This window comes from Myxocyprinus asiaticus, chromosome 4 (assembly GCF_019703515.2).
Source record: "Myxocyprinus asiaticus isolate MX2 ecotype Aquarium Trade chromosome 4, UBuf_Myxa_2, whole genome shotgun sequence".
NCBI lineage: Eukaryota > Metazoa > Chordata > Actinopteri > Cypriniformes > Catostomidae > Myxocyprinus > Myxocyprinus asiaticus.
The window spans coordinates 436,967-463,033 of record NC_059347.1 but is presented as its reverse complement, the minus strand read 5'-3'; the positions used below and the strand labels follow the sequence as shown (position 1 = coordinate 463,033).

Genomic DNA, 26,067 nt, shown 5'->3' with positions numbered 1-26,067 from the left:
TTTGTAACTTAGTTTGATTATAAACAATACCTACTTAAAATAAATGATTATTAATTTGTAGTTTATTTATTGGTGTTTTCTCAAGTACTGTTTTCTGCTACAGTATCACTGTCCCTTTCCTGTATGCCTAATGAACTTTATAAACCCTATTTAGTACTTTACAAATAAAACATATTATTAGTAGTATTAAACACGTTGTAGTCCTGTTGTTGCGCTGCACTTAAGCAAATATATCAATTGAACATTCGGCCAATCGTAACATTGCATATAAATGCAATCCGTTTGCTGCTAAATTTAATATCCTACATAAATTCCATGGGATGATGCTCGTGGAGATCAAGTTTGAAGTATTTCCTGCCTGAGCAGACACTTTTTGCGACAAACTTTCCAAACAGAATAACTGAGAAACACTGATGGTGCCATACCCAAAATACTCGACACTGCAAATTTCAGCTGTGAAATAAAGGTTCAGGGTCCGACATGTCTTTGTGCTGAGCTGAGCCTGTGCCATGACTTTCAAATGAAATGTTGACTGAATGTAAAATGAGCAAATCGCAATTTAGGGATTTATTTTATCACATCAAGTTTATCTGATGATAAACTGATATTCATTAAACTGATTTGGATTTTAGAAATGTTCAGACATTTTGTATTCAAACAGATTTTATATTCATGCAGTACCATAAAATAAGATGTCGTCTATGGTGTGAAAACCATCCATTTTTAAACCGGGGTTTATCGTGAAACTGTTAAACCATTACATCCCTACTGGAGATGCTGACACTATTACAGAAACCATCCTCAACATCATTACAGCAGAGAAATGCCGACCTGCAGCCACTCTTGCATCATTTGCCAGTGATGGTGCTTCTGTTATGATCAGTAAGTTTTGAAAACTTTACTTCTATTTGAATACCAGTTTTGGTATAGAATTTATTTTTACTGTCAAGACAAGAAAACTGAAATAAGAGGCTAAAAGAATCTGGAATCATCCTGGAATCACTGTCACTGTCCAGTGTGTTTCCTATCGAATAAAAAGGGAAAGCCTTACCCAACCAAATACTGCAAAACCATTTCAACAATATTTTGGCTCTATCAAGCAAGCAGTACAAGAACAGAGTCAACAGCACAAGGTCTTTATAACTTTACCAAGGCTGAGTTCTTCCTCCGGCACTCTGTCTAATGCAGATTGTGCATGAGATGCTGCACAGACAGTTTCAAGTGTTCCCAAGAAGAAACCTCTTCATACCACTGATTTATTTATATTTTTATTACTATTACTTAATAAAATGTACCCATTAGAGTTATGCCAATCTTTTCTGTATTTAAGGGACTGCCCTCAAGTCATCTCTTGGACAACTAAAGTTCAAAAGCACTGTAAAGGACAGGTGGAAATCTTGGCTATGTGTTGGGGTTTATGATTTAGTGATTATGGCCCGAGACAGCTGGGACAGGCTTCAGCATTCCCGCAACCCTGCACAGGACAAGTTGCTTTAGAAGATGGATGGATGGATTTAGTGATTAGTAACACTAATAATAATGTTCTTGATGGGGGTGATTTGTTGGGCTTTATGATTTTATGATTGCTAACGCTTTACAATAAGATTGTAGACCGAGTAGGGTGGGGTCCTACGGGGGATATCAGAGCACCCGCCCCCCAAAAGTTAAAACTTTTGTCTCTCAAATTTTGTTGACATGCAGACATATGACAAAAAGTGTGCAGAATACACTGATATTGTGTTTGAAGCGTTTTGTACATATGAAAAGAAAAAAAAAGTTTTTTTTTATTTAGAAAAAAAAACTAAAAAACTCTGCAAATATAATAGATTTTTTTTTAAATGAGTAGGTTCTGAATTCTCTTGAATGCCCACCAGAGTGAGTTATGTCCACACACAAAATATCAAAAGAATGCAAAATATGTTAGAATTAGTTCACCTGACACTTCGCAGTGTAGACGAGTAATATACTGAATTCTTGATTTGTCATTTCAAAACCTTTATGGATAAAAATATTTAAAAATACTGTATATACTAAGCATATAAACAAACAGGTTTTGTCTTCTGTACTGTATTTGTTTAACGTCCTCTTTTATGCATAGCTATATAAATAAATAGATATAAATCAGCAATATGGTCTGTCTGTACACTGTGTGTGTGTGTTTGGTGTATTTTTTAGGTTATACACTAGTAGTTACGAAGGTATTATGCTATAAATGTGGTTTATGAGGACACCTCTAGTGTCCTTGTAATTCATACGTACATACTGATTTTTTTGATTTTTTTGAAAATGTAAAAATCCCAAAGGTTTCTGTGAGGGTTAGGTTTAGGGGTAGGGTTAGGGAATAGAATACATAGTATAAAATCATTATGTCTATGGAGAGTCCTCATAATGATAGGGGTACCAGTGTGTGTGGGTGTGTGTGTGTGTGTGGGCAGTTTACGAGGACATTTTTTAGGTTACAAAGGGTATTATGCGATAAATGTGATTTATGAGGACATTTCTCAAATCCTCATAAGGATAGCCACACCAACATGTGTGTGTGTGTGTGTGTGTGTGTGTGTGTGTGTGTCATACATTGCCACATAACGTAAACAAGATGGCCGGATTGGAATGATCGTGTTCCCTGATGTGTTGACTGCATATAGGTGAGCTGTTGTCTGTTATCGTGGTGTTTTTGTGACAATTTGGCTGTCTGTTTTAAAGAACAAGCATACTGTGTGCTTGAAAAGACTATTCAGTTGCTGTTTGAGTTGCTTATGATTGAAAACGGAATGGCCACCTAATGTAAACAGACATGACTGCGAGGATCAGTGATCACATTTCGTGTGGATTGTTTGTATATGAGCTGTAAACTTTTATAGTGGTACTTTCGTGACCATTTGGATATCTATGTCATAAAATAATCATACCATGTGCTTGAAAAGACTGTATGAGTATCAGTTTGTGTGAATATGAATTACAGGCACTTGGACAAAACAGTTTAATGTTGGCATGAAAGCCAATTTGAATCTGACAGCACTGAATGTTGCAGAAACACAAATGTGTAATGCTACTCTGTGTGATGAGGAAGCCAGTCATTAACCATGTATAAATATGCACCAGTAAGTATGAATGGGTTAAGTGACAGATGCTTGAAGATTATTCTTTGGAAATTGTTTCCTAAAATGTGTAAAAAAAATAAATAAATAAAATAAAAATCAAAAATCTGATAACATTTCATGATAACAACAATTTCCTCATTTTACTGAAACACTATGATATGTCTTCAGTGTGTATTTGTTAGGGATTTAAATTTTTTGAAAGGAATAAATACAGGTTCTATTTCAGTGCATTCACTGACCATTCAGTGTATTCAAGACCAATTGGGGGCTAGGTATGGGTGTAAACAGGGTTTTACAGCTCAACATACTTAAGTTTGTCCAGTGTGCAGTTTGGATCATTGAGTCTTTCAGAGAGCAGGTTGACTCCTGATTCTCCTGGGTGATTGTAGCTCAGATCCAGCTCTCTCAGGTGTGAGGGGTTTGAACTCACAGCTGAAGCCACAGAACAACAGCTGACCTCTGTCACCATGCAGGCAGATAATCTACAAACACACACATTAACAGTCAGATAATCAAAAAACACACACAACAGTCAGATAATCTACAAACATACACATACAACAGTCAAATAATCTACAAACACACATCAACAGTCAGATAAAATAAAACACAAACATAAACAGTCAGATAATCTACATAATGAACAGCCTTAAAAACATAAACTAAAATCTTAAACTGGACCCTGTACTGGACAGGTAGCCAGTGAAGAGAGAGTAATTATGGCGTAACATGATCTCTCTTTTTGGCATTCAAGAGTAGCCTCACTGCAGCATTCTATACCAGCTGAAGTCTTAAGATAGATGCCTGACATATCCCATGGGGAACTCAAGGAGAGCATATACAATGAAAATAGAACTGGGCCTAAAATTGATCCCTGCGAGACTCTAGAAGTGTTGGGTGTAGTGGACGGCGAATAGTCTCCAACCATCACTGTAAAAGATCTGATCTACAAATATGAAGAAAACCATTTTAAAGCAGTGCCCTGCATACCAACAAGCTGCATTAAGCAACTAATTAAAATACCATGGTCAATAGTATCAAAAGCTGCGATAAGATCCAATAAAACTAAAGCTGCATGATCTCCAGAGTCTCCAATTAACAGAAGGTCATTTACAACCATTAATAATGCTGATTCTGTGCTGTGGCCAACTCTAAATCCAGACTGAAATTTGTCCAAAATAGTATTATTAGTTAAAACAGAATTCAACTGGCCAAGAACTACCTTCTCTAAAATTTTGGACAAAAAAGGTAATTTTGAAATAGGCCAATAGTTCTTTAGATCCAACGGGTCCCAATTTGTTTTGTTTTTTTGTTTGTTTTTTCAGAAGTGGCTGCACAATCGTTTGCTAAAGACATGAAGGGACTATCCCCGTTTGCAAACTACTATTCACAATTGCAAGGACACTTGGAATAACAATATCCACCATCTTAATAAGAAGACAAGGTGAAACTGCATCACTTGGGCATAAGGAAGACTTTAAATGAACTATGTTATCTGTAATCTGTAATAAAGAAACTAATTTAAACTAACAAAAACTCTTGCTATTCGATGTCACCAACACAGCATCATAAATTAAGGAGGAAAAACATGACTTAATCTCATAAATTTTTTCAACAAAAAAGTTCATAAGTCACATGTTTCTGTGGATGGAGTCAGGCCCACTTTATGAGCTGGATTACAATTTTGGTTAATAGTGCGAAACAAAACACTAGGGGATTTGGGAGCAATTAAATTGGAAATATAAATTGTTCGTTGATATTTCACAGCTTTTTGATCATTTGACAAAGCTTCTCTTAAAATTTGCAAGGACTAAACCAGAAACATTGATCATGATCTATAATTCTGCAAAAAAATTGTAATGGCATCTATGCAAATATTATTATATTTTTATCCCTGTCTCAACCTTGGGATTCCTATCCTGAAGTCACCAGAACTGGCCAGATCCAGCTCCATTCCTGCTTGGTGTCGGACTCCACTGCTACGTGTCTCTGACTGATGACGACTAAATGCAGCTGGTGCCAGCCAGACATCACTTCAGTCTATTACGATGGATTTCAGTGGAGGAAATGATGCCAATTCCAACCATAAGACATGGGATACTTCATATGCCATTGCTTGAACTTTGGATTTAGGATAGACCTCACCGAAATTAAAGGCCAGTTGAACTGCGAAGCACCTCACTGATCTCTGCCTGCATCACCTTGGTCTAATGATGGACTACACTCTTAAAATGGAATACACAGGCTGTCAATTAATTGCCAACAAAAGCCTTCATCATCCAACTAACAAAGGACAATGCATCTATATGAACTTCTGCAGTTAATCCAGGATGAACTTCAAAGACATTAGTCATTAATCTTACAGTTCTTACAAAACCTTTGTTAAAACACTTGCCCTTAACACTTACTTAGTTTATTAATTTTAATCCATGACCTGCACTACACATAATTAAGTAATATTGGCATTATATTCATGATGTTAGCCAGAGGGGAACTGGCCCCCACAGTGAGCCTGATTTCTTCCAAGGTTATTTTTCTCCATTAACCAACATCTTATTGAGTTTTGTATTCCTCGCCTTTGGCATGCTCACAGGGTTTCTAAAAACAATTATTATTTAATTTAATTATTATTCAAACTACACAATGATGACTCTAAGATTTTATAGATATTATAGTTTCATTTTCTGTTAATGCATAATTTTCTGTAAAGCTGCTTTGAAACAATGTGTGTTGTGAAAGGTGCTATACAAATAAAAATGACTTGACATTTGTAGCTTGTCTTTCTTTCACCTTTTTTTGCTTTCCTACAATCCTGTCTAAGAGTGTGAGTTTGCTCATTAAACCAAGGTTGAAGTTTTACTTTCTGTCGCCTCAATTTATATGGAGCAACTAAGTCCATAATGTCAGAGCATACAGAATTACACTGCATGCACAATTATTAATCAAATCAAATCACTTTTATTGTCACACAACCATATACACAAGTGCAATAGAGTGTGAAATTCTTGGGTGCAGTTCCAAGCAACATAGCAGTCATGACAGTGATGAGACATATACCAATCTACAATAAACATCAAATTTACACAACACAATTTAAAATCTAATATACGCATTATTACACACAACACCATATACAAATAATAACATACAATGTACATTATACAATACACACAAAAATAGAATACACATTATACAATTAAAAACAATAGTATATATAGTATATATAAAATGTACAGTAGGTTGTATTGTAATGTATTGACATTCAGGCTGTTGGTTGATAGTCAATTGCCAGTGTGTTGTTAAGAGAATATAATTTATGACAGTCGAGTGTGAGATAATAAGATTAATAAAGTGCAGTGCTGATGTATATTGATCGTGAGAGATCAAGAGTTCAAAAGTCTGATTGCTTGGGGGAAGAAGCTGTCATGAAGTCAGCTGGTGCGGGTCCTGATGCTGTGATACCGCCTGCCTGATGGTAGCAGTGAGAGCAGACATTGGCTCGGGTGGCTGGAGTCTCTGATGATCCTCCGAGCTTTTTTCACACACTGCCTGGTGTATATGTCCCGGAGGGAGGGAAGCTCACCTCCGATGATGTGTCTGGCAGTTCTCACCCCACTTTGCAGGGCTTTGTGGTTGTGGGCGGTGCGATTGCCATACCAGGTGGAGATGCAACCAGTCAGGATGCTCTCTACAGTGCTGGTGTAGAACCGTGTGAGGATGTGGTGGTTCATTCCAAACTTCCTCAGCCATCTCAGGAAGAAGAGGTGCTGATAAGCCTTCTTCACAACAGCCTCAGTGTGGACGGACCATGTGAGTTCCTTGGTGATGTGGACACCCAGGAACTTGAAGCTGCTGACTCTCTCCACTGGTGCTCCATTGATGGTGATGGGTCTGTGTTCTCTTTCTCTTCTCCTGAAGTCCACTACAAGCTCCTTTGTCTTACTGATGCTGAGGGAGAGGTTGTGCTCCTGACACCAGCATGTCAGAGTGTGCACCTCCTCTCTGTAGGCTGTTTCATTATTGTCAGTGATCAGACCTACCACCGTCATATCGTCAGCAAACTTAATGAAGGCATTGGAGCTATGTGTTGCCACACAGTCATGTGTGTACAGGGAATACAGGAGTGGGCTAAGAACACAGCCCTGCGGGGCTCCAGTGTTGAGGGTCAGTGATGAGGAGATGTTACTGCCCATTCTAACAACCTGGCATCTGCTTGACAGGAAGCCCAGGATCCAGCTGCAGAGCGAGCTGTTTAAGCCCAGAGCCCAGAGTTTCTCATCAAGCTTGGAGGGCACTATGGTGTTGAATGCTGAGCTGTAGTCTACAAACAGCATTCTCACATAAGTGTTCCTTTTTTCAAGGTGGGAGAGAGCAGTGTGTATTGTAGATGCAATGGTATCATCAGTGGAGTGGATGTTGCGGTAAGCAAACTGCAATGGGTCCAGTGATAGAGGCAGCACAGAGCAGATGTAATCTCTGATTAGTCTCTCAAAGCATTTGCTGATGATGGGGGTCTGAGCAACAGGACGCCAGTCATTTAAGCAAGTGATTTTGGATTGCTTTGGTACAGGCACAATGGTGGACGTTTTAAAGCATGTGGGGATTACAGACAAAGAGAGGGAAAGGTTGAAAATGTCCGTAAAAACACCAGCCATTTGGTTCGCGCACGCTCTGATGACTGGACCCGTGGCTTTACGGATATTCACCCGTCGGAAGACTCGGGTTACATCCGCTACAGAGACGGAGAGTGAACTAACCTCTGTAGGTTCGGCCACGAGAGCTCTCTCTGTGAGGGCTGTGTTATTTCCTTCAAACCGTGCATAAAATGTATTTAGCTCATCCGGGAGAGAGGCAGCGGTGTTCACGGCAGAGTTTTTATTCCCTTTAAAGTCCGTGATGATATTAATTCCTTGCCATATGCTTCTAGAGTTGGTGGTGTTAAACTGTCCTTCAATCTTGTTCCTGTACTGACGTTTTGCTGCTCTGCGTTCCTGGACTTAAAAGCGGAGGTCCGCGCATTAAGTGCTGGAGGGAATAACTGGCTTGTTTATGCTCCTCCGCATTCCTGGAATTAAAAGCGGAGGTCCGCACATTAAGTGCCACATGAACATCACTATTAATCCAAGGTTTCTGGTTCGGGTAGATCCGTATAGTTTTGGATGGAACAACATCCTCTACGCACTTTCTGATGAAACACGTTACGCTATCAGCGTAAACCTCGATGTCGTCATCAGAGGCGGACTGGAACATCTCCCAGTCCGCGTGATCATAACAGTCTTGTAGCATATAGTCTGATTGGTTCAACCAACACTGGATCGTTCTGAGGGTGGGTGTTTCCTGTTCCAGTTTCTGCCTGTAAGCAGGCAGAAGCAGAATGGAAGAGTGGTCCGATTTGCCAAATGGTCGGTGGGGGAGGGATTTGTAGCCATCCCAGAAGGGAGAGTAGCAATGGTCCAAAACCCGGTCCCCTCGTGTGTTAAAACTGATGTGTTGACGGTATTTTGGTGCAATTGATTTAAAATTGGCTTTGTTAAAGTCCCCGGTCACAATGAACGCGGCCTCAGGGTGCGCGGTTTCCTGCATGCTTATAATCCCGTACAGTTCCTTGAGTGCCCGGTCTGTTTTGGCTTCTGGGGGGATGTACACAGCTGTGATAATGACCACTGTGAATTCCCTCGGTAGCCAGAATGGTCGACACAGAAGCATGAGAAATTCCAGATCAGGAGAGCAGAAAGACTTTATAGAATGTACGTTCCTCTGATCACACAAGGATTTGTTGATCATAAAACATACACCACTACCTCTGCTTTTACCTGAGAGGTCTTTCGCTCTATCCGCTCGGTGCATGGAGAACCCCACAGGTTCGATGGCTGAGTCTGGAATCTCCGCAGACATCCAAGTTTCTGTAAGGCAGATAATGCAGCAGTCCCTCATCTCTTGTTGGAAAGAGTTGCACGCTCTCAGCTCGCAGAGCTTGTTTTCCAGAGACTGAACATTTTCCAGTAGAATACTGGGTAGCAGGGGTCGATTTGTGCGACGTCTTACTCTGATGAGAACGCCGGCTCTGTTTCCCCTTTTCCTTCTGCATTTTCACGGCCGGGCTGCCCAGACAAAGGGCTCCACTGGCGTGTTTGTAAACAGCGGGTTGGCATAGAGGAATTTGAAGTCCGGTTTACAGTGTGTAATTGCAGAACCAATGTCCAAAATGTTTGTCTGTCATGGACAATAAGGCATACAACATCCAAGACAAAAAACATACAAATTGTAAACAAAACAAACATAAAACTACAATGTTGTTTTGGAGCTCGCAACGCAGCAGCCAGACTCGGCGCCATCTTGAGTCCAATGACCAATGACATCATTAGGCAAGTGAGTATTCTGATCTTATCATTATTTCCATGCAAATTTTCCTCCAAACCATAAAAACTTGAATGCTTACTGGATTCAATCATTTTCAGGTGATATATATTTGTGTAATGAGGGAGGGAGTGGCAAAAGTGACTAACACCTTATATCAAGGTGTGCATAATTATTAGGCAGCTTCATTACCTCAGGTAAAATTGGCCAAACAATTTATTTAACTGGCACTGAAAAGTAAAAATTTTTAAAATGCCTTTCAGACGGATGCAACACTCTTGAAATAGCTAAACTATTGATGCGTTACCACTGGACAATCAAACGTTTTGTTGCGAATAGTCAACTGGGGCACAAAAAATGCATGGAGAAGAAAAGGTGCAAGTTAACTGCAAAAGACTTGAGAAGAATTAAACGTGAAGCTACCAGGAATCCATTATCCTCCGGTGCCACCATATTCCAGAATTGCAACCTACCTGGAGTGTCCAGAAGTACAAGGTGTCAAGTGCTCAGAGACATGGCCAAGGTCAAGAAGGCTGAAACACGACCACCACTGAATAAGATTCACAAGTTGAAGCATCAAGATTGGGCAAAGAAATACCTGAAGACAGATTTTTCAAAGGTTTTATGGACAGATGAAATGAGAGTGACTCTTGATGGACCAGATGGATGGGCCCATGGCTGGATCACTAATGGACACAGGGCATCACTTCGTGTTAGGTGCCAGCTAGATGGAGGAGGGGTACTGGTGTGGGCTGCTATCATTAAGGATGAGGTAGTTGGACCTTTTCGAGTTGAAGATGGACTGAAACTCAACTCCCAAACCTACTGCCAGTTTCTGGAAAGTACTTTCTTCAAGCAGTAGTACAGGAAGAAGTCCTCAGCATTCAAGAAGGCCATGATCTTTATGCAGGACAATGCTCTGTCACATGCATCCAAGTACTCCACTGCTTGGCTAGCCAGTAAGGGCCTCAAAGATACCCAAATATTGACTTGGGCCCCTTCCTCACCTGACTTAAATCCTATTGAGAACTTGTGGGCCCTTCTCAAACGTGAGATTTACAGTGAGGGAAGACAATACACCTCTTTGAAAAGCATTTGGGAGGCAGTGGTTGCTGCTTCAGTGAAAGTTGAACATAAACAGATCAAGAAACTGACAGACTCCATGGATGGAAGGCTCATGGCAGTTATTGAAAAGAAGGGTGGCTATATTGGTCACTGGATATTTTTGAAAGGTGTCATTGTCATTTAACTGTCATTTTGTGTTACTTAGTTGTTTACTCTCAAATTTTTAGAGTAAGCACAACAAATGAGTTGGGAGAAATTATTTCTGTAATTTAGTTGCCTAATAATTGTGCACATTTATATATTCCCCTGAGAAAGACAAAATTCACTTTTCCTTTGTTAAACATTCAGGTTTGAGGTTCAATAACATTTTGGATTGACTGAGAGCATTGTGTTTGTTCAACAATAAAATTAATCCTGAGGAATACAAGTTGCCTAATAATTGTGTACGCAGTGTATACAGAGTACATAATACCTCTGGGTCAGCAGACAGTTTAGAAGACTCAAGACAAGCAGTTATAGATGAGGCAATATATGCATTTGAGAACTTCAAAGCTGTAGATGAAGTGGTTTTACAAGACCAAAAAAGTGGAGATGAATATATTAGCAAACTATTAGTGAATTTTACAGTGAAAATGTTAGGCAAATGATCAGAAAAGCTGTTTGGAATGAAATCAACATTACAAATTTAGTCCAAGTCCAAGTGATAAAACAAAATCAAGTAGATGGCCCTTCTCATGAGTTTTACTTGTAATTGATTGCATAAAATTAAATTAGTTGTTTTGCCGGACAGCAAACATGTATTTTAAAATCCCCAAGAATTTAAATGTTATCTGACAAAGGTAGAATGTAGGACATAAAGTCTGAAAAGTCCTTAATAAAGTCTTTGTGTGGTTGTTTATAGACCACCTAAATACAACAGAGCACAGGAAATCCAGTAAATCCACCATCATCAACTGAGCTTCAAAATTCAGATAATATACAGACGGTAGCAACCGGCACTTAAAGAGCTTGTTAAAACTGCAGCAGTCCCTCTCACCCTGACCAGCCGATCTAGGGGTGTTTAAAAAGTGTGACAGTTCAGCTAGAGGAATAATATCTCCAGCATTCAGCCAAGTTTCAGAAATAAATAAAAAATCCAAATCATGAGATGAGAAAAAGTCATTAAGAATGAAAGTTTTGTTCGAAAGGGATCTAGCATTTACTAATGCCATCCTTACCAAACCACTTTCCTCTGTAGATGCCGGAGATCCACCGCATGCTTTTGACAACTTGTGTGGCATAAATTATTGTAAACCACGCCACCATAACAGTGCCGCTGCGGCTTCACAGTAAAAAGCCTCCGAGAATATGTCCAGGAAATTGGAAAGACAGGATGCAGGCAAAAGTCTCTCCAACCCTGCACCGCCACACAATCAGCCCCTGCAGCAGATCTGTTCATGGAGGAAAAAAGAGCGCGATCTTTCTTTGCTCTCATGGAAACACCAGCCCAACGGCCCCGTCACCTACGACGTTTCTTTTTGCAGACGGCACTTCCCGAAGACCTAATAATCTCTTTAGGGATCGATCAGGTGAAATGAGGATGAAAATAGCATTTTCCACTGCTGTAGAAGTCAGAAACAATTGTGTGGTTATGGAATAAAGACTGGCAATCGTAGATCCATTGAGAGTGGCTCAGTTGCAAATACACACAAGTAGTAAATATGATGCACCAAATGACAAAAAATGATTAATGACCTATGATTTATGACCTAAAGTGTACATTAGACCTTTGCTTCCTCCTCCTCCTCCTCCTCCCTCCGGTTGTTGTACATGATATGGTATGATGTGTTTGGTCAGCTGTTATGACCTTCCTCTGAACTCAAACTAAAAAACAGTGATTAAATAATACAACGTTGTAATCGCCAAGATGTTTTTCAAAACATGATAAAGTAATGTGTGTGAGGTCATATTATTTTTATTATTATTGTAATTATTATTGTAAGACATAAAAAGTAGTATTCCATTTAAAATGTGTTTAAATGATGTATCTTTAATGGTGTAGTGCTTAGTGAAAAACTGAAGTGACAAAATAATGCATGGTATACGACTTTTTTTTTTTCTTAACAAAGATAAGAAAGTGTCTCTCTAAAACAATACATACAAGATGTGCCACAAAGCAGCTTACATATTCACTTTAAAATGATGAAGAAATGGTTTAACAAATGTTTGGCATTAGTTTAACAAACAGGTTTATTTTACTAAAACACTATAATGTATTTCATTTTAGCTATAGCTCTGACAAAAAATGTCTTACATTTTTACTTTTAACAAAGAGGTGAAAATGTGTTTCTAAAACTATGGATATTGGCTGTGAAGCAAACTCATTCAGATTTTCACTTTTAAAGATAATGAATAAATGGTTTAACCTAGATAAAGTTTAGCAATAGTTAACAAACATGGTTATGTTACTAAAACACAGTAATGTCTTTCTTTTAATTTTAGTTTTATTTTTAACACAAAAGTGTCTTACATTTTTACATTTATCAAAGATAAGAAAGTATCTTTCTAAAATGATGAGTAAAGGATGTGCTGCAAACTAATCCACATATTCACTTAGCATTACAGTATTTTAGAAACAGGTTTGTGTTACGTCAACAATGATTTTATGTCATTCTAGTTGTATCTTTGACACTTGTATCTTTAAGTTTGTTAATTTTTTACTTTTAACAAAGAGGATAAAATGTTTTTCCAAAACAAAAAGGTGAACCTTGTGCAGCAAACTCAGTTACTTTAAAGATAAGGAACAAATGGTTTAACAAAAATAAAGTCTAACATAATGTTATGTAATCAAACAGAGTTCCCTATCTGTCACTCACTCGACGTTGTGTCGATTTAGTGACACTAGAGGTCACTCCTGGGAGCCCGAGACACCTCTGGTCTTTGATAAAAGGCCAATGAAAATTAGCGAGTGGTATTTGCATACCACTCCCCCGGACATACAGGTATAAAAGGAGCTGGTATGCAACCACTCATTCAGATTTTCTCTTCGGAGCCGAACAGTCGATGCTCACTGAGCTGAATTCCCTTGGCTGTTCATTCACCTCTGCTGGATCTGATGGCGCATTTCAGCGGCTTCTCCCCCCTCTGTACTGGTGCACTGCAGAGAATGCCCCTGGGCGCTTCGGCAGAAATAAAAGAGTATATTTCTCTAAAAGAGTATATTTCTCTAAAAGAGCGGCACACACGGAACGTCTTTTTAAAGACACGTCTTTTTAAAGATGCCTTTCCGTTTGTGTGTTATTCCTGGTTGCACTCGTTATCTCTCGCCCTCTGACGGCCACGATCACTGTCTTTCCTGTCTGGGCACTGCTCACACGGAGACAGGGTTTGTGGATGGGTCATGTACTCATTACGAGAACATGTCCATGGCATCAATGCAGTCGCGGCTTACCTTCATAAGAAAGCAAGCCACCCCAGAGGCTCCCTGACTCGGTCCTTCTACCCATGGGTATGAGGCCAGCGCGGCTAGCACTGGGGCCGATTTGGGGACCCCAATGGGATCACCTTTCTTTCCGGAAGTGCATGAAATGCTGACAAGGTCGTGGGAAGCACCTTTTACTGCCCGGTCCCGATCTTTCAGCTTCCCCACCCTCACTACCCTCGATGGTGGGGAGGCCAAGGGCTGTTCGGAAATTCCCCCGGTGGATAAGGCGGTGCACCTATGTCCGTAGAGCACCGCCATCTGGTGCGGGGGCCCAAACCTCCCATCCAAGGCCTGTATGTTTACGTCGTCCCTGACGGCCAAAGCCTACGGTGCCACTGGACAAGCTGCCTCCGCCTTGTACGCCATGGCTCTCCTGCAAGTCCACCAAGCCAAGGCGCTAAAGAACTGCACGAGGGTAGTTCCGCCTCGAGATTGATGCAGGAGCTGTGCTTGGCGACCGACCTCCCTCTCTGGGCGACGAAGGTCACGGCGAGGTCTCTCGGGCGGGCGATGTCCATCTTGGTGGTCCAGGAGTGCCACCTTTGGCTCAATCTGGTCGAGATGGGACAGGCCGACAAGGCACGGTCCCTTGCTGCCCCCATTTCCCAGGTTGGCCAGTCCGGCGACACCGTCGAGGACTTTGTCCAGCAGTTCTCAGCGGTGAAGCAGCAGAAGGAGGTTATCTGGCACATCCTGCCCCAGCGCGGCTCAAGATCCCGCACCCCATCTGCTAGTTGCCAAGGGCTTCCCCCTGCGGCTCCGCCCCCTGTGGCCTGGCCCCGGTGTAGAGCCCACCACAGGAAGCAGACGCCACCCGTCTCACGCCCACCAAGAAGCCGCAAAAGGCTTCGAAGCGCCCCTGAGACGGGCGACCCAGGGACGACAAACCCGCTGCTCTGGAGCTGGTAAGCAGACCACGCCATCCCCCGGTGGAGGGCCAGGAGGAGAATCTTTTGTTACCTTTGCATTTAATTACGCCACATGCCCAAGTGAATGCGGTACCCAAGAGTTCAGCAAGAGCGGTTTCCTTGTTCCCTGGGTCACATACCCGGTGTGCATGGCCGTCATCACGACCACCGTCCACCACTCCTTTGGCAGGTTTGGCGCTCCAGTGGCATCTCCCCGCCCCTGAACGCCCAGCTGTGGCACAAATCTGCCCCCGATGTGACAGTCTCCATGGGTCACGAGGTCAGGCCTCTTCCTCCCTGTCCCAGGTGGTCACAAGGAGCCAGGTAAGTACTTCGATGTCCCTGAACTCAGCACGGCCACGACACGGTGTGGCACCTCAGGCTCCGCCCTGCCAAGAGGCCCCACCCACCGGTACGTCCGATGAGATTGTCCTTCCAGCCGAGATGAAGAAGAGGTTTTACAGCCCCTACTTCATTGTACCGAAAAAAGGCGGTGGGTTGCGGCCAATCTTGGACCTGCGAGTACTGAACCGGGCTTTACACAGACTCCAGTTCAAGATGCTGATGCAGTCTAGCGAGCATCCTGCATCAAGATTGGTTTGTGGCGGTAGACGTGAAGGGCGTGTACTTCCACATCTCGATTCTACCTCAACACAGACCCTTCCTGAGGTTTGCATTCGAGAGTTGGGCGTATCAGTACAAGATCCTCCCTTTTGGTCTGTCCATGTCCCCTCGCGTCTTCACGAAGGTTGCAGAGGCAGCCCTTGTCCCACTAAGGGAAGTGGGCATTCGCATCCTCAACTATCTCGACGATTGGCTCATCCTAGCTCACATTTGGGATGTGTTGTGTGCACACAGGGACCTGGTGCTCTTGCACCTCAGCCGACTAGGGCTTTGGGTCAACTGGGAAAAGAGCAAGCTCCTCCCGGTTCAGAGCATCTCTTTTCTCGATTTGGAGTTGGACTCAGTCTCGTTGACGGCACGCCTCATGAACGAGCATGCACAGTCGGTGCTGACCTGTTTGAAGGTGTTCAAACAGAAAACAGCGGTTCCACTGAAACTCTTTCAGAGGCTCCTGGGGCATATGGCATCCTCAGTGGTGGCCACTCTGCTCAGGTTGATACATATGAGACTGCTTCAGCACTGGCTTCAGACTCGAGTCCCGAGATGGGCATGGTGCCGCATGACACATCGCATGGCCATCATGCCGATCTGTCACCGCCTCTTCAGCCCTTGGACCGACCTCACGTTTCTATGGGCAGGCGTTCCACTAAAGCAGGTCTCCAGGTGCGTCGTGGTTACGACAGACACCTCCAATACGGGCTGAGGTGCTGTATGCAATGGGCACGCAGCCGCCGGTTTATGGACGGACCCGCGGCTGCATTGGCACATCAACTGCCTCAAGTTGCTGGCAATTCTGCTTGCCCTGCGGAGGTTCTGGCCGTTGATCCAGGGCAAGCACGTGTTAGTTCAGACAGACAACACGGCAACGGTAGCATATGTCAACCGTCAAGGCGGTCTGTGCTCCCGTTGAATGTCACAACTTGCAAGCTGTCTCCTCCTCTGGAGTCAGCAGCACCTCAAGTTGCTGCGAGCAACTCATATCCCGGGCAACACTGCAGCGGATGCGCTATCATGGCAGGTTACCCTCAGGGGAGAGTGGAGACTCCACCCTCAGGTGGTCCAGCTGATCTGGATTTGATTCGGGCAGGCACAGGTAGACCTGTTCGCCTCCCAAGAATCCTCCCACTGCCCGCTCTGGTACGCCCTGACCGAAGCACCTCTCGGTATAGACGCGCTGGCACACAGCTGGCCCCCTGGACTTCGCAAATATGCGTTTCCCCCAGTGAGCCTACTTGCACAGATCCTGTGCAAGGTCAGGGAGGACAAGGGGCAGGTCATCCTGGTAGCACCCTACTGGCCCACCCAGACGTGGTTCTCGGACCTCATGCTCCTCGCAACAGACCCACTCCCCCCCCCGGCAAATTCCCCTGAGGAAGGATCTTCTTTCTCAGGGACGGGGCACCATCTGGCACCCATGACCAAACCTCTGGAATCTCCATGTCTGGACGCGGAAGACTCGCGGTGGTAGACACGATCACTCAGTTTAGGGCCCCCTCTACAAGGCGCCTGTATGCCTTTGAGTGGCGTCTGTTTGCTAAGTGGTGTTCTTCCCGACGCAAAGACCCCCAGAGATGCGCAGTCGGATCAGTGCTTTCCTTTTTGCAGGAGAGGTTGGAAGGGCGGCTGTCCTCCTCCACCTTGAAGGTGTATGTAGCTGCTATAGCGGCACACCATGACACAGTGGACGGTAAGTCCTTAGGGAAGCACGACCTGATCATCAGGTTCCTGAGAGGTGCTAGGAGGTTGAATCCCTTCAGACCACACCTCGTTCCCTCATGGGACCTCTCTGTAGTTCTTCAGGGTCTACAGAGAGCCCCCTTTGAGCCCTTGCAGTCAGCTGAGCTTAAGGCACTCTTTTTGAAGACTGCCCTCCTGACTGCACTCACTTCCATAAAGAGGGTAGGAGACCTGCAAGCGTTCTCTGTCAACGAAATGTGCCTGGAGTTCAGTCCGGGCTACTCTCATGTGATCCTGAGACCCCGACCGGGCTATGTCCCAAAGTTCCCACAACCCCTTTTAGGGACCAGGTGGTGAACCTGCAAGCCCTGCCTCAGGAGGAGGCAGACCCAGCCCTGACGTTGCTGTGTCCGGTGCACGCTTTATGCATCTATTTGGATCGCACGCAGAGCTTTAGAGTCTCTGAGCAGCTCTTTGTCTGCTTTAGTGGACAGCGGAAAAGAAGCACTGTTTCCAAGCAGAGGATCACCCAATGGCTCAGTGACGCCATAACAATGGCATATCACGCCCAGGACGTGCCGCCCCTGGTAGAACTATGGGCCCATTCTACCGGGGCCTCCTGGGCCTTGACCAGTGGCGCCTCTCTAACAGACATTTGCAGAGCAGCAGGCTGGGCAACACCCAACATCTTTGCGAGGTTCTACAATCTCTGGGTGGAACCGGTTTCGTCCCGTGTAGTGGCACGCACAAGCAGGTAAGTCCGGGACAGCCGGCTGGGTGTATCACTTGTGCATAGCACCTTTCACCTCCCCTGAGCTGAAGACGTGCGCTGTTGACTCCCAGTAGTGTTCGCAAACTGTGTTCCCTGTTTGATTTCCTCCGAGCCCTGTGGCAGACGAGTTTGCGGAGAAACTCGCTGCCAGCTCAGTACATGTGCTAACTAAGCCCTGTACTGAGGTAGGTGCTCAGCATGTGGTGGTTCCCCATAGGTAACCCCATGTGACGTATATCTTCCGCTAATTTGTTTCCCTGTTGGTAAACGGAGTCTTCCTTGGGCAGAGGCCCCTCTGCCCCAGTCACCATGCTTGTAGTAACTCCTCCCCCGTAGGGTAGGACCTACCATGGGAATTCTTCACATGGCATACTTCCGACAAAGCTCGGCAAGACCATGTGATGTATTTCCATTTAAATACCCCCCCCCCCCCCCGGGCAGGGTGTGGGCTCCGTGGTGTCTTCCCCTTGGGAGAGACACCCCCCCCGACTAGACCTGGTGGCCCCAGTCAGTTAATTCCCTTTTTTGTGGGGGAGAGGGAAAAAAGGGGAAAAGAGGCCACGACTGGGCTAGCCTGTCTCTATCTTTTGGGTAGTCGACTTGTCCCCAAAGGGCCGTTCAACACTCATAACAGTGTTGGGGGAGGTTACGTGTCGGCCTAATGCACTGGCTACGGGGCACACAGTGGTCTGCCCATCACACACCACCAGTTCACGTAACACAGTTCAGCCAGTTGTGGCATTTCGTATAGGGACTCCTAGTGTCACTGCATCGACACAACGTCGAGTGAGTGACAGATAGGGAACGCCCTGGTTACTTGCGTAACCTCCGTTCCCTGATGGAGGGAACGAGACGTTGTTTCCCTCCTACCACAACGCTGAACTACCCGCTATAATGGCCGGGACCTTGTCTCAGCTCCTCAGCACAAAACCTGAATGAGTGGTTGCATACCAGCTAATTTTATACCCATATGTCCGGGGGAGTGGTATGCAAATACCACTCGCCAATTTTCAATGGCCTTTTATCATAGACCAGAGGTGTCTCGGGCTCCCAAGAGTGCTTTTTAGTTTATCTTTAGTAGGCGATTGTGTGAGAAGAAACAGACATGGAATTTACAGTATTTACCCCCGATATACACTACAAAAGATTCATTGAGTAAATTAATTCTTGGATGTATATTTAGTTAAAAACTCTTTTAGAACTGAATAAAATGATCTTGGTAGATTTTATAGTATAATCTATGTTTGAATAATTTAAAAGGACTGTCAATATACCATCCCGTTTTTTGTTGTGAAGTATCCAGGATGTCACTTCAGAGAGATCAGATCAAAGATTTTAAAACACAAACTTCCTAAACATAGCAGGACATTTGGCTGAAAACATTTTACGATGGGTATGCAGACAACCCCTTAAAGCAGGGTCGTAAACACCTTATCCCGACCACACCAAAAGCAATAAACAGTTTTTTAAAACATTTTCTAAAAGATATGACACTTTAACGTTGGGAATTAAAAACCTTTAGGTGTGAACAGGGGTATGTGCCTAAACTGAAACCCCTCCCACCCGAGGGCTCTGAGTGCCCGTTAGAAACTCATTATCACCTGGATGCGTTTGTGAAAGGACTTTTGATCGGAAAAATGTTTATGATTCTTTGTTCTAAAGATATATTTTAAATTTAATGCATGATATTTTATTTAAAATATTGTTTGTTGAAATAAAAATGTTAAACACATTTTATGTTAAAGCTTTTTGTTTCTCATCTTTAAAGTGTCTATGTTAGTGATGTGCTTGACAGCTTAATACATTTTGTTTAAAAACACATTTTCTCCTCTGTTAAATGTTAAAATGCAAGACAATTTGTGTTAAAGCTACATCTAAAATTAAACAAGATGCTTCATTGTGTTTGTAACATTACGAAACACACAAACTTTATTTTTGTTAAACTGTTCATACTTAAAGTGGATGAGTTTTGCTGCATAACAGTAGGCTTTGTTTTAGAAACACATCTTACTGTTAAAAGTAAAATAACAACACTCTCTTATCTTTGTTAAAAAAAAAAAAAATTAAGACTATGTGTTAAAGCTACATCTAAAATGACATGAAATGCATTACTGTGTTATAGTAACAACCATGTTTGTTAAACTATTGCTAAACTTTATCTAGGTTAAACCATTTATTCATTATCTTTAAAAGTGAAAATCTGAATGAGTTTGCTTCACAGCCAATATCCATAGTTTTAGAAACACATTTTCACCTCTTTGTTAAAAGTAAAAATGTAAGACATTTTTTGTTAGAGCTATAGCTAAAATGAAATACATTATAATGTTTTAGTAAAATAAACCTGTTTGTTAAACTAATGCCAAACATTACCTTTGTTAAACCATTTCTTCATCATTTTAAAGTGAATATGTAAGCTGCTTTGTGGCACATCTTGTATGTATTGTTTTAGAGAGACACTTTCTTATCTTTGTTAAGAAAAAAAAAAAGTCGTATACCATGCATTATTTTGTCACTTCAGTTTTTCACTAAGCACTACACCATTAAAGATACATCATTTAAACACATTTTAAATGGAATACTACTTTTTATGTCTTACAATAATAATTACAATAATAATAAAAATAATATGACCTCACACACATTACTTTATCATGTTTTGAAAAACATCTTGGCGATTACAACGTTTGTATTATTTAATCACTGTTTTTTAGTTTGAGTTCAGAGGAAGGTCATAACAGCTGACCAAACACATCATACCATATCATGTACAACAACCGGAGGGAGGAAGAGGAGGAAAAAGCAAAGGTCAAATGTACACCTGTTAGGTCATAAATCATAGGTCATTAATCATTTTTTGTCATTTGGTGCATCATATTTACTACTCACACAGAAATGAAAACAAAAAGAGTAAATCAAATGAGAAGCGACAGCCAGCCAACACACCACAGGGTGCCATCTTTGCTCCCAATTCACACCATTTCACTCATGTTGTCTGGAGTTTTTTGTCTACTATAATGTCTTGGAATTATATTTTTTCAATGTTTCAACAGCAGAATGATCCAAAAACAATTTAAATGACTGTAAAAGCCATTGAAGAGACTGAACAACTATCCCTCACAGTCTCACTGTAATTCCCATAAAAAAATCACAGATACCACTGCTGTGAATAAGGTCTATAGAGGAACAATGTATAAATGCAATGCTCTCATTGCATCACTTTTCATTTGGCACCTGCAGAAATCCATCCAAAATGAAACGCAACTTCTTCAAACATCTTTTTTTATTAAGTCGTTTGTTACCTCACTGTGCATTAGTTTATGATATTGCTGTGTTTTGTGTTCTTCTTTTGTGTTTGTATTTTTTATTATATTTTGGTGTTTTTTCCCTGTTCCTTAGATGGAGTTTGTGTCGAGGAACTGAGGTACATTTGATTTGACAGCAGACTGTCAGATTCTGAGTGATAACCTCATGTGAGACAGACATTGAAGTGTTTGCTAAATGCTTTTCCCAATCTAGAGGTGAATTGTGAGCCTCTATCTGAAACTGTCCTCTGGTAGTCCATCATCTCAAATGTCTTCACACCAAAATAAAGGCTCCAGGTGTGTTGTGCCTCATGTATTCAGATAGAAGACAAAGGCAGGCCTAACACAGTCGTAAAACCTAACTGAGGCCCACACACTCCGTCATAAATCTTACTAAGAAAAACCATGCCAAAATCAAACAAAGTGAGTCCAAAACAGACTACAAATCCCACGAAGCCTTGCTCACTAAAGGATCAAACTCTCAACTCCTATTGGATGAGGCACACGACAGAACGCCCCTCAACCATGACGTCATCAGGAGTAGAAATACCTCTGAGATGCTTCCGGGATTTGCTTCCAGCAACTTTGCTTGCTGTGCATAGACGCAGCTCATCGCTGCTCTCAGGTGTAGCCTCGTGGCACAAGGAAGTAACGTCTGACTTGAAACTGTGGTCATACAATCTCCATCTCGCTGGACGAGTTGAGATTACTCTGTGTTCCACCGAACACTCTAACGGATCCGAAGGAGACCGCCGAGCAATCCGTATCTTCATCTGTTTGCTTGCAGAAGTGAAGAGATTAAAGATTTCTCTTCCATCTTCAATCAAGTTGACGTCACTGATTTCTCCGCCAGCCCGCCGAGAATCAGCAGCCGTACCGCCCGCCAACAGAGCGAGGAAATGGCCTCCTGTCATCACCCGAGACTCGAGGAACCGAGTCGGAGTTAAAGGACGGATGAACACACATTCGTCTGCGTCCTCATACGATTCAAGTAAGAGGTTGACATCTGGGCAGAGATAGAATATTATAGTGTGTTATTCTTGTGTATCAAGTTTATTGCTTGTACAGTTTACGGACCACCGAGTCTGCTCACTGCTGCTAATAATACTCAAGGTATTACTGTAATGTACTGTTATCACAAATGAGATCTGCTGTGTTGTAGTCCAACCACATTGGACTGTTGTGTATTTCCGCCATCGCAGGTGAGACCAGCACACTGAGTTTACCCATTAAAGAACCAAAGACCACGGGATGGTTTACGAGCTGTCCACTGCGTCTCTGAGTGATAAACTAACAGTTGCTTTCTCTCCCACGATTGCGAAACCGGCTTTGGTGCCGCCACTTTACTCTATCTCTCTCTCGTACTAACCACACATACACACCCGCGACCCCTCACAAACATTCTCGCACACACTTTTGGCTAGTAGATAACTTGGTGATAAAGCTCAGCTTTTTCCCTAAGTTATCGTACAAGCAGAGACACGCAGTAAATGGGCAGACGCCATTGACTGGTTTCTCTCCGCCCACATTCTCTGCCATATTCTCTGGCCGGAAATCTTGTGTGACGTACTCTCCACGAGAGTCACATCCGCCATTTTTTGCACGTCCCTCCTTACACACACACACACACACACACACACACATTCTCTCTCTCACACACACACACACCTTCCTCTCATGTGTTATAGGATTATTTTGGTTACCATATCTAATCATATCACTGTTTAGTTTGTAGTTGTAAGTCGGAAGTTTATTGACTGCACTGTATTAATTATTAATTGATATTACTGCATAAATAAACTTTGTTATATTTCAAAGAGAATTGTCTTGGTTTGTTTTGCATACACCTGTGTCACATGCTGACAGGATGTCAGCCTTCATTGCTTTTTTCGAAAATCGATATTCTTCGGATGTCGATTTTCCTAAGAGAACAATCTAATATTGAGACTGTTATACTATCTGGTTATTAGTCCCTGATTCCAGGGTGGTGCCCCGGTGATATTAATCCTCATTAATATTCTATTGATTTTTGATAACTGATAATTATCTTTGATGATTGTTGAATTTGAAGGATCAATAAGCTAGTGTTAATTTTAATCAATGTTTCATCTATGTTAATAATTAATGATTATCTTTGATAATTGTTGATTTAATGGATTAAAAAAGCTAACATTGATTCTCATCAATGTTCTATTGATTTTAATAATTAATAATTATCTTTGATAACTGTATAAATGTATAAAGGACTGTATAAATACTGGTTATTAGCAACAATTAATAATTATCTTTGATAATTATTAATTGTTGCTAATAACCAAACCCGCTCTTGAACGTGGCGCACTACATTTAATGGTGCGCCGTGTGAGGTTTTAATGAGTTGGATTCTATTATTTAATTTAAATATTAATTAATAACTAAAGAAATTATTATTAATTATTTCTGATAGTAACACTGATCTAAACAACCAGTAGAACCTACAGACATGTCAGAAATATATCACTTCTATAGACAACAATTCTTATCCTCTAAGTCTAATAATAATTCACTCATATATTACTATAATATTCAACCTGACTGGGTTCCAAAATATAAGTGTGTGAAGTTGTAGTTTTTGTACACTGTGTTCATTCACAGAAATGTTTTTGTAAAATGAATAAACATCATTATTTCTTCTTTGTTTACTAAAAAACTGTGTGGAAAACATGCTTTCATTACTTGTAACTAAACATTTTGAATCTACTTGGCTATAATGGCTGTTTGGTTGAAATGATGTTCCCTCTGATTGAAAAAAAAAAAAAAAATTACTCATAACATTTCAGAGCAAACACATAACTATTGATATATAAATACAAGGACTGTCGATTAAACGCGTTAATTCAGTGAGATTAATTATATAAAAAATAATGTGTTAAAAAATTAATGTAAATAATCATGTTCCTGGACCTTGATAAGAAATATTCCTTCCATCTGAGCAATTCAAGCTTGAAGTACCACCTGTTTTCTCCAGGGAGCAGTAATCGAAACTTCAACTGTTTGGGCAACGTGGTTATACAGTAAACAAACCACACTCACTGACAGCAGACAAAACAAGATGAGAACACGTTCTTGCATTCAAACACAGCTTAATGGAGTGCAAATATGAACACAGGGATCTCAAGACATGTTTTTTCTAAGCTTCAAACTATGTTTAACTTGACACAGCATCCTAAAAACTGTATGTTTATGATGCGACACAAAAGAGACGCTCCAAAATTGTCTGACACAGGTGTGCATTGACACGTCCTTAAAAAGTCGTCATAATAAATCCATCTCTGACTGATTGATGAATTCAATTGCAAAAATGGATTGTGTGAACTGTAGGCCAATGATACACAGATGACATAAGTTCAATAATATGAAAATAAACAATATATTGCATACTAAAGCCACATTTTGAATTGTCTTTTTGGTAACACTTTACAATAAGGTTCTATTCGTTAATATTAGTTAATGCATTAGGTATCATGAACAAACAATTAAAAATATATTTTTTTTTCAGCATATATTAATCTTTGTTAACATTAGTTAATACAAATATAATTGTTCATTGTTAGTTCATGTTAGTTCATAGTGAATTATCTAATGTTAACAAACAACTTTTGATTTGAGAAATGTATTAATATATGTTGAAATTAACATTAACTAAGATTAATAAAAGATGAAAAATTATTGTGCATTGTTAGTTCATGTTAACTAATGTTGTTAACTAAAGTTAACATATAGAACCTTATTGTAAAGTGTTATCGTCTTTTTTAATGCTTTACTAGTGTGCCACAATGATGTAATACATTTTAATTATCTAAATTATTATTTTTTATAATATATATTTTATTGTGACGAGGAAGAGGGTGTGGTCGGGCCATGATTGTCTATGGCTGCCACTGAATCAGCTGATCAGCGGGAGAGCGAGATAAGGGGCAGCCGGAGATGCTGGTTCGAGAGAGAGAGAGAGAGACGCACGTGGCTGTGTTGCATGTGGGTCTGTGTTTATGTTTGTTTTAAGTTAACATTAAAACTTTGTTTACTGTTCAGCTGGATCCTGCCTCCTCCCTGCCCGTCCTTATACTGTTACAGTGGTGCCGAAAACCTGGGAGAACGCCGTTATGGAGTCCTCACCGCTGGGCGAAGTTTTCAAGACCCTCACCAGTATCCAGCAAAATCAGCATCAAGCCCTCATGGAGGTACGCCTGGAGCAGGAACAGCATTTCCAAGTCCTGCTCCAGGCACAAGCGGAGGATCGGCAGGTGCTCCGGAGCCTGATCGTCAGAGAGGGGGCTGGCACTGCGACCACCCCGGAACCCACCCCACCCATGGCCCTGATGAAGATGGGGCTGAATGATGACCCAGAGGCCTTCCTCAATTTATTTGAGTAAACTGTGGAGGTATGGAAGTGGCCTCCTGACCAGTGGGCAGTCCGCTTATTGCCCTTACTCTCCGGGGAGGCACAGCTAGCGGCACAACAACTTCCCGCTGCCAGCCTCCTTAACTACCACCATCTGAAGAAGGCCATCCTGCAACGAGTTGGTCGTAGCCCTGAGCAGAGTCGTCAGCTCTTTAGATCCCTGAGCTTCAGGACACATGGCTGCCCGTTTGATTTTGCACAACAGCTCCGGGATGCCTGCCGGAAATGGTTGCTGGCGGAGGGAACCGCAGCACCGTGGATGTCGTTGATCTGGTGGTACTGGAGCAGTTAGTCTCCCAGCTTCCTTGAGGAATGTCCGAGTGGGTCCAGTACCACTGCCCGGCATTGCTGGAAGAG

General features: G+C 42.0%; 1 protein-coding gene and 1 pseudogene across 6 annotated transcripts in view; one reads left to right on the top strand and one right to left on the bottom strand.

Moving 5' to 3' along the window:
* The window catches only part of LOC127435276 (protein NLRC3-like), a 431,316-nt pseudogene that overhangs the window by 112,464 nt on the left and 292,785 nt on the right, over nucleotides 1-26,067 (top strand).
* The window catches only part of LOC127434334 (NACHT, LRR and PYD domains-containing protein 3-like), a 122,131-nt gene that overhangs the window by 7,304 nt on the left and 88,760 nt on the right, over nucleotides 1-26,067 (bottom strand). For all 6 annotated transcript variants that reach the window (XM_051687004.1, XM_051686996.1, XM_051687032.1 and 3 more), the window contains one exon: nucleotides 3,410-3,583. In XM_051687004.1, coding sequence (XP_051542964.1) covers nucleotides 3,410-3,583 — 174 coding nt within the window. The remainder of the gene's footprint in view (nucleotides 1-3,409; nucleotides 3,584-26,067) is intronic.